General features: G+C 41.4%; 1 protein-coding gene across 1 annotated transcript; it reads left to right on the top strand.

Annotated features, from left to right (window-relative positions):
- The first annotated feature begins 3371 nt into the window (after window positions 1–3371).
- LOC131239978 (polyol transporter 5-like) lies at window positions 3372–9366 on the top strand. The gene is made up of 2 exons (XM_058237953.1): window positions 3372–3527; window positions 7611–9366. The coding sequence occupies exons 1-2, from the start codon at window positions 3404–3406 to the stop codon at window positions 9035–9037; spliced, it is 1551 nt and encodes a 516-aa protein (XP_058093936.1). The 5' UTR covers window positions 3372–3403; the 3' UTR covers window positions 9038–9366.
- The last annotated feature ends 345 nt before the right edge of the window (window positions 9367–9711 follow it).

Below are 9711 nucleotides of genomic sequence, written 5' to 3'. Positions count from 1 at the left end.
TCAAGCTAAATGATGGATCGTACCCGTTAAAGACTTCACACCACAAGGGCAATGGAATGCTTACAAAGACCTAGGATGAAGAAACCACACAAATATCAGCTCTATCTAAAATTTCTTCAACCCACATTAAGTTTTAATGGTGAATTACCACTGTTTCCTGTGCATCCAATCCATTCATATAGTATTGGCTCATCATGATGAAAAAAACTACCCAAAAATTGTACTATTCCAAGACTGAAGTAAACCATACGATGTATATTTAGAATTTTTAAGTATAATTTTATAAGTGGCCAGACTAGGAGTTGAAACAGCCTGATTTTTCAAATAAAAGCCAAAAATGTTTACCCCCAAGCTTGATTCCTGATGAATGCAATGCAGTGGATTAACATGTTTTATGACACGTGTGGTGGATGAGTCAGCAACATTTAAAAAAATGGTATAAATGCACATGCTAGTCTAGCACTTCAATCATATTTCTCAATATATATATGAATGCTTGTGCCAGTAACATAAAAGACATTATAAATAAATATATATATATATAGAGAGAGAGAGAAATTCAAATTGATGTCACAATCTGACAAACCCAAAAAAAATAAAAAATATTCTGGAATTCCTTTCAGGATCTTAAGACAATCCACTGACATCACCATCATTACCTTTAAATCCCATCTAATCCACCCTAATCCCTTTAAAATTGATTGGGACGTGTTTGGTTCAAGGGATTAAAAGGGATTGGAAGGTTTAATCCCAGGATTGGCCAGACGTCCCAAATAGACCAGAAATAACAATCCTGGGATATAGCAATCCCATAGATCTTGCACCAATCCATTGACGCAACTATCATTACCTTGAAATCTGTACAATCTACTCTAATACCATCCAAATCCATCCAATCTACCGGGCCAAACAGGCCCTAATGGTGGGCATTCAATCACCACAGTTTCCTATGGTGTGGTCCACCTGAGATTTGGCCCTAAAATGAAGTTGAAAAAATGAATGGCCTGCATACACATATTATGGTGGAGCCCACAAAGCATTTTTAGGGCCCGTTTGGTTGGGTGGATTGAAAGAGATTGAATGGTATTATGGTGGATGGCCTGGATTTCTAGGTATTTATGGTGTTGTCAGTGGATTGTCTTCAGATACATGGGATTGCTATATCCCTGGATTGATATATCCAGTCTGTTTGGCACACCCGGCCAATACTGGGATTAAACCTTCCCATCCCTTCCAATCCCTCAAGCCAAACACGTATTAGGGATTGGGATCAGATCACCGACTCTGTTTGGCATGCCCAACCAATCCTAGGATTTAACTTCCAATCCCTTCCAATAACATCCAATCCCTTCCAATCCGACTGGCCAAACAGCCCTTAGATTTCAGAAACAAAGAGAGGGGAATGCGGATTGAAGGATTGAAAGATTTGAGAAAGAGATAAAGAGGGAGAAAGAAAGAAACTAACCTACGTGCTTCTTCTTCTTCTCCTTCTTGCAGCGAAATGGGTTTTTGAAAACAGAGTGGGGAATGCGGCCTTGAGACAGGGAGAGAGGGTGAGGGAGATCGGGAGATCAAGAGAGGGCAAGAGAACGAGAGAGACTGAGAGAGAGAGAGAGAGAGAGAGAGAGAGAGAGAGAGAGAGAGAGAGAGATGGGTTCGTCAGTGGGCAGGAGAAAATGGGGATGGGGTTTTGGTTTTGGAGGGATTTGGGGTTTTGGAGGGGCGCGTGACGGACGGCCCCTGAGAGGTTTTATGATTTTAGGACCGTGGGGCCCACTGTGATGTATTTCAGATATCCACTCCATCCAATAATTTTAAATTATTATTTTAAGTGTGATAAAAAAATGAGTTAGATCAAATCTGTAAGGTGATCACACAACAAATTAATAGTAAAATTTTAATTTATATTATTTCTTATGGTGTGGTCCAATTTTTGGGCTCATGCACTAAAATTATATATTCGAATTTTTGGACGGCTTAGATCAAACACATATATTCCAATGGACCTCATGGATCTCCCTAAGCACCATCTATATTTAATATGCTTTAGGTAGAGAGTTACGCTTTAGCTACAGAGCACTTAGGCTATAGCTACGGATTAAATCCGTACCTATTTTGCTACGGATTAAATCTGTAGCTAAAAGCTTTCAACCTCCATAGCCATTGCTCGATTTTTTGGTAGTGGAGGGCGAGGGCGTGGGTAATGTGCCTGTAGTGACGCTAGTTGGCTCACTTTGTACTTCGCGATGCAAGTGGTCTAGTATGAGCTTAGGTGCGATGGGTTTGAAATGAGCCAGGTCTTTATAGGCGACTGAGAATGGTTAAATTATTAATCCAAAATAGTCAGTCATTTCTGAAAACAACTAGCAGGCTTGAAAACCACAACGATCTGAAAACGGACGGACCATGATGAACCAACAGTTAGATCTTCCTATCCCATGACCAAAAATAGCTGAAATTAATGATTAATGGTCAGAAATATTTTTCAAATATTTTGAACCATTTATGGCCACCTAGCAACGGTCTACTCCCTAGTGCCTAAATAAACTGGACTATTCCGGTCCAAATTCCATCATCTCAAACTCACATCTTTCCTCATCCATCAGATCTTACGGATTGCATCTCCATTTTAGAATATTGTTAACACATTCTCTGTTTGAATTTGCCAAAAGATCTGTTGCGTTGAATTGTTCCTATGTCGATCTTTCTTTATTGTTGAACGTAGGATCTAAATAAGCTTGTCTTATCTTGAAAGCAATTCGTTTATAGCCCATCAACAATTTGATAAGGGGACGAATCACGCTTTAAGAATAGCATATATTTCAAGTGATTCAACATAGTAAAATGAAGATAATTTATTTTATTTTTCAGCATTTCAGACATGCGCCCTGGCCAGACTTTTAGGTTACGGCACACTTACCGGCTGACCCCTCAGGTTAACATTTCCCAAAATGCACACGTGCACCACGTCATGCACACGTGCACCACGTCAGCACGTATGGGCACTTCGGTTCGGCGCACCACGGGCGACCACGTGCAATGCTGCGTGTACAGAGATTATGCTTGTCCTAGGCAATTTCTCGGGAGGTTTAAAAGAAATTGCTTTTATCGTGATATCATGGAGAAGATATGGCTGAAAATAAAATATTTACTATTTAAATTTAGAAAATAAATGTATAAACTGATTTATTCTGAAATGGCAATACCTTGGCATAAAATCACCACAAAAAAAGTGTCTAAGTTTTGAAAATCTCGCGATATTAGATATTATATTTTGATCGTTATTTATCGATAGTATCACACTGGAGCCTGCGAGTAGGCATTCTTCAATAGTTGAGGCACCCTTATCTATTTAAGGCCTGAAGCTCTTATGCAGTGGCTATACTCTCTCTCTCTCCAGAAGATGGAAAAAAACATAGCTTCTGATGCTTCCATGGCGCCAACGAAGATAGAGAGGCCTCGATGGAACAAATACGCATTTGCATGCACCATGTTAGCCTCCATGGCCTCAATTCTCTTGGGTCATGGTAAGATCCTTGCATCTTGATCTTTTGTCTCTACGTGAAAGGAAATAGTGGAAGACGCACACCATTCTATCTTCCATCTTTTTGCCTTCCTTTTTTATTGTTATTTATTGGACAGACTGGGCGCGACTTGGTTGGAAATCTGGAACCGGCGATATGTCGGTAGTACCTTGACTGTCGGGCCCACATCAATGTATGCGTAGTAAATATATCTACGCCCTCCAGTCGTTTTGCCAACTGATTGTATGGTTTAAGCCCAAAATGAAGCAGATACTGCATATCTCAAGTAGACCACACCAAAACAAACAGCGGTCATTCAAAACCGAGCAATAAGAACTTCCTCAGGCCATTGTAATGTTTATTTTCTATCCAAGCTGTTGGTAAGGTCATACTACCCTGGATAAAGGAAAAACAGAAATATTTGGACGATCCAAAACTTTGATAGCTTACAAAAAAATCTTTAATAGTCATTCACCATTTTTTACTGTGGTGAGGTCCACCTGAGATTTGTACACGCTTCATTTTTGAGCTCATGTGATGAAATGAGTCGGAAAAACAAAGGACAGTATAGAAATACAATACATACTCAAAGGTGGGCGGCAGGTTCAGGTTACCACTCCCGTGGCTGGTTGCGAGGTCACTGCCAAGCTGTGCACGGAGGGACTACCACATGTCATCCCCTTTCTGGGCGCCGATTAGGTGAGTCTAGGATAATAGCTTGGTGGGTGAAGGATGCGGATTCCCTGCTAAAGGAAAGTTCATGTACCGTGAACTTAGGTGGGGCCACTGTGATGTTTGTGAGAAATTTACCATGTCTATCTGTTTTGTGAGCTCATGTTACGATACCTGACAAAAGTAAACCCAATCCAAGACTCAAATGGGCCACATGAAAGGAAACAGTGGAGATTTGGACAACCACCATTGAAACATTCTTATATGGCCCACTTGAGAACGGCCTTATTAAGGGTTTGAATGGCATATAAAAATCAACGTAGAGGCCACCAAGGTTTCAACGGTAGAAATTTCATTACCCATTGTTACCTCTTGTATGGCCCACTTGAGTCTTATAGAAATTTCTTTTTCCACTATTTCCTCGATTATGGCCCACTTGAGTCTTGGATCAAGTTTTTTGTTTTTGTGGCATGTATTAAAATGAGCTCGTTAAATGGATAAACGGGGTGGATTTCTCACAAACATCATAATCGGACCCACCTAAGTTCCCAAGGCAGGAACTTCGTGCAAGAGGCTTTTGCAAGAAATCAGCGTCCATGGGGGAGTCTATGACCGGCCTTTCGCTCTCTACACCCCGCCAAAAGACCGCGCTAACCATGATGGAGAAACAAATACTGATTTTCATGCACCATGTTTCTCTTGTGCAATGGTGAGATTATTGTATCATATAGTCTTTTGTCTCCACATGGAAGCCTAGAGCTTACTGTTCCTTCTGTTTCTCTTCTTTTTTATCATTATTTACTAGACAGACTACTACACGTCACTTCATTCTTAACCTTAAGCTTCTTTTTTCTCTGTTTTTCTACGTTAAGTTTTTAAAAGCTTTCTTGACTTCTCCCACCAAAAAGACAGATTTTCAGCTTTTGTTTGCTTTATTTTGGTTTTAGCAATCATAGACGTGGGATTTCCTCACCTAAAAAGACGTGGACAGTTTTCAACCATACGCACGCAAGGCGTAGTGATACGCCAATCCAGGTTGTCCAGCATGCTGAGCATGACCAAAAACTTGACTGTCAATATAATATTAGCCATCTACCTTAGAAATTGACCACTCACCATTTTACCAATTGATATTGATTAATTCTTTTAACAAACACCCACCTACCACACGGGCACTCGAACCACGACCTCTATGTTAAAACGCTCTCCACCTACCTTTTGATATTCATTACTTAAATGGTTTGGATTGCTTGATCAGTGTGATTCTAGGGATATACTTCATCCACAATGGGACCCGCAATTTGGATGGCATGAATGGCTGTCAATCAGTGACACCCATTAGGAGGATGAGTCACCGCTATTTTATCAATTGTGCAAAAGTATCATCCAGTCTAGCCCTTAATAGATTATATATACTTGTACGTGTAGCGTTTTGAGAAAAAATAAAAATTTAATTGTCTTTAAGCACTATATATACAATGGATTCAAAAGTCGTATTCTTGAAAGAGAAGTTTTCAAGGAAGAAAAAAAGCTAACTGCTCTCTCTCTCTCTCACTCACTCACTACATCTTTTTATAAGAAAGACTGCAATGACTCTTTTTGTAGATAAAAGGCTTTTTTTACTTTGCGTGTGGGTTAGTTACGTTGAATACTTTTTATTATTTATTATTTATTTATTTATTTATTATTTTTACACATGCAAGCACCGACACTCCACACACACTCATACACGCACCGAAATTATTACGAGCCTACTCTTATGACTCTCCCATTGTGGAATGAGTACAGACTCACTGACACCCCCATACACACCCATGCACTCAGACCATGGTGAAATTTCACCTCAATGGATATTAGGACCCAGGACCTCATGTTGAAACTCTCATGAGTCTACCACGGTTGAATGATTGTGGGAGATTTAAATACCCAAAAGATAGGTATGCATTTTATTTTATTTTCCTTTTCTTAGTAAGAAATATTTGTTTGGAGAAAACGAAAGGAAAATATTTCAAACAGAGAGACAAGACGAAGAAAACATCAACACACACAAATATATAGGGTGAGAGAGAGGAATGCTCACCTGCGCACATTTGCACACATGCCATGGGTACAAAATCTGAACGGTCCATGTGATACAGCACCCCCTGAAACCTTATGTGCCCAATTTTCAGCCTGATCCAAAACTTTAGTGGGCCATAGCAAAGAGAAATGCAAATCAAGAGAGGAAACTATTTCCTTTTTCCATGGCCCACCAGAGTTATGTATCAGACTGAAAGTTAGGATCACGAGGTTTCAAGGGGTGCCACATCACGTGGACTGTTCAGATTCTGTGCCCATAACACGGGTACAAAGGTGTGCATGGGTGCCAATGTAAGAAGGTGCGCAAGTGAGCATATATATATATATATATATATATATATATATATATATATATATAAATGAGCTCACCCAAAGGCCCCAAACTAAGTACAAACACACACTACCTAGGCCATGTGATCGTTCAAAACAAGTTCATTGTTTCTCATAGACAGTACATGAAATAATTGCAACCTTCTGCACCAGGAGGCTTGATAATTTGTTATATGCACCTTTGGAGAGAGAAAATCTCATCGAGAAATTTTCCATTATTCTCTCAGAGTAGTATAAGCTATGGCTCTTAGTTGCCTCGCTTTCACTTGGCAGTCCGGTCGATTGATCTGAACTGTCCATTGGCTCCGGAACACATTTTACTAGGCTACCAAGCAAACATCGCCCTGACCAGATGATCCAATTCATCCTTGATTTGGCCTTATTTTCTCTGACCATCCATTAATTTCGAAGCCATGGGTGTTACAATTGGCAACAACAGTGATTTTCTAGAATAATAAGAAATTCATGATAGTGCCTAGCAAATAAATCGATCAAACTGTTGATTGGATCTATTTTTGTGAATGATCTTGACCGTCCATATTAAAGTCCATTGATCAAATGATTCCTATTTCAAAGATCGGTGCAACTTTTGCATGATAGCCCATGAAATGTATGTTGGACCTGATGAACAGTCTTCAAGAAAGGGTGGGACTATCTAAGTGACCCCGTGCAACTAGGACTATTATAATTTACAGTGCTCTCAGAGAGATGGAGGATTTCTCCTCAAAGGAAATGGAAAGATTCTGAGAGCAATCTTCAAAGAATCCGTAGAGAGTTTCTGTTTTTGCCAGTTGTCTTCTCTGGTTGGCTCTCTCTCTCTCTCGCATATTATTTAAAAATTATTCTTTTTATATAGGAATCTTCTAGTTTCTTCTTTCTTCTTTTACTTAGGATAAGTGGAAATTTTCTTTTATGTGCTAACAACTCACAATTTCATGTGGATTAAGAACTTATCTCTCTCTCTCTCTCTCTCTCTCTCTCTCTCTCTCTCTCTCTCTCTCTCAGATTTTTCGGTAATGAGTGGAGCTGCACTGTTCATCAAGGATGATCTTAAGCTAAGCGATACCAAGATAGAAATACTGATGGGAATTCTCAATTTCTACTCTGTGGTCGGGTCCACCCTTGCCGGAAGAACATCTGATTGGATTGGCCGGCGATATACACTCATCTTTGCCGCCGTGATCTTCTTTGTGGGCGCATTGGTGATGGGCCTTGCACCTAACTATGCAGTCCTCATGTTCGGAAGGTTTGTGGCTGGTGTGGGTGTGGGCTATGCTTTGATGATTGCACCGGTCTACACTGCTGAGGTTGCACCCGCCTCATGTCGAGGCTTCCTCACCTCCTTCCCGGAAGTCTTCATCAATGTAGGACTCTTGATTGGATACATATCAAATTTTGCCTTTGCCAAGCTCCCAGAACACATCAGTTGGAGATTGATGCTTGGGGCTGGAGCAGTGCCACCGATCTTCTTAGCCGTTGGAGCTCTTGCCATGCCAGAATCACCACGATGGTTGGTCATGCAAGGCCGGCTTGGTGAAGCGAGACGGGTTCTGGCTAAGACCTCCGATAGTGAGAAAGAGTCTGAGATCCGACTCTCAGAGATCAAGGAAGCAGCCGGAATCCCAGAGCATTGCACCGATGACGTCGTCCAAGTGTCCAAGCGTAATCACGGGGAAGGTGTGTGGAAGGAGCTGTTGATTAGGCCAAAACCATCCGTCCGTCGGATCCTAATCGCGGCAGTTGGGATCCATTTCTTACAACAAGCTTCCGGCATCAATATCGTGGCCCTCTACAGCCCTAGAATATTTGAGAAGGCTGGAATTAAGACAAGGAATGGCCTTCTAGGAGCAACTGTAGCCGTTGGATTTACCAAAACTATCTTCATCTTGGTTGCAACATTCCTTCTGGACAAGATCGGAAGGCGACCACTCCTACTGAGTAGTTTAATTGGTATGATCATTTCACTCTTAGGATTAGGGTTTGGGTTGACAATGATCAATCAATATCCTGAGAAGAAGCTCATCTGGGCGATCGGCCTCTCCATTGCGACAGTCCTATCTTTCGTGGCATCCTTCTCAATCGGGCTGGGCCCGCTTGCATGGGTGTATGGCCCAGAGATCTTACCGCTGAAGCTGCGAGCTCAGGGCATGAGCTTGGCGGTGGCGGCGAACTGTATAATGAGTGGGGTGACCACAATGACATTTCTATCACTGTCCAAAGCCATCACAATAGGTAGGACCTTCTTCCTGTTTGCTGGAGTGGCGATGTTGTCATGGATCTTCTTCTACACCTTCTTGCCGGAGACTCGAGGCAGAACCCTAGAAGAGATGGAGAGCCTCTTTGTTAAGCCTAAGGACAAGAAGGAGCGAGACAATCCCCATGTTGAGTTAGGGAATGGTAGAGGAACAATCAACGGTCATGATCAGCCGTGAAGGACCCCAACCTTGTTAACTTGGCCCACTACTGTTAGTGGTAGTAAGTCCCGTAGACAAGATACGACTACGAGAAAAGCACTTCGAACCAAAAAAAAAAAAAAAGTAACTGAGACTGGGTGAGAATGCCCGATCTAGTGCACTTACGTCTCAAGTGAAACAAAAAAAAAATGAACACGTGTTTAAGATCGGAGTCGCTCATCAAGCTATACCTACTTTACAAATACCACCTCTAAAACTATTCTAAGTTAATCAGCAAGTGAATTACACACGTACATATAATCTGTACCGTTATTCAGTATTCTCTAATGGATTGTATATTTTGTGCATGTGTCTCACCTAGTGATCAAATCACCCTCAATTCCGAGACTTTGCGTCCATCTCACCCATGGATCCGATTCCATATACAAGCATCCGTCCCTACGCGTGAGGCGAAGTACACTTTCGAAGTGCACTCGTGCAAGTATGTTATGCGGATCCTCTGTTTGCCAAAACCACAGCTTTTCTGCTTTTTTCTTGAGAAAATGACCACTGTAGACAAAACCTTTTATCCAGCGGCTTTTATGAAGGAATACAAACTTAAGTTACCAACTTAGACTAGCACGTGTGGACAGCCACTTTGAGGACGAAACTACCCCTCCTTTGCACTGCGAAGACGAGCGCTGACGCTCCTC

Source organism: Magnolia sinica, chromosome 3 (assembly GCF_029962835.1).
Source record: "Magnolia sinica isolate HGM2019 chromosome 3, MsV1, whole genome shotgun sequence".
Classification (NCBI taxonomy): Eukaryota; Viridiplantae; Streptophyta; class Magnoliopsida; order Magnoliales; family Magnoliaceae; genus Magnolia; species Magnolia sinica.
This window is presented reverse-complemented; position numbering and strand designations above follow the sequence as displayed.

Excerpts from the sequence above, each read along its gene's own strand:
- LOC131239978 (XM_058237953.1), top strand. The coding sequence starts at position 3,404 with ATGGAAAAAAACATAGCTTCTGATGCTTCCATGGCGCCAACGAAGATA. Across the intron at positions 3,528-7,610 it reads CTCAATTCTCTTGGGTCATG|ATTTTTCGGTAATGAGTGGA; the intron begins GTAAGATCCTTG and ends TCTCTCTCTCAG.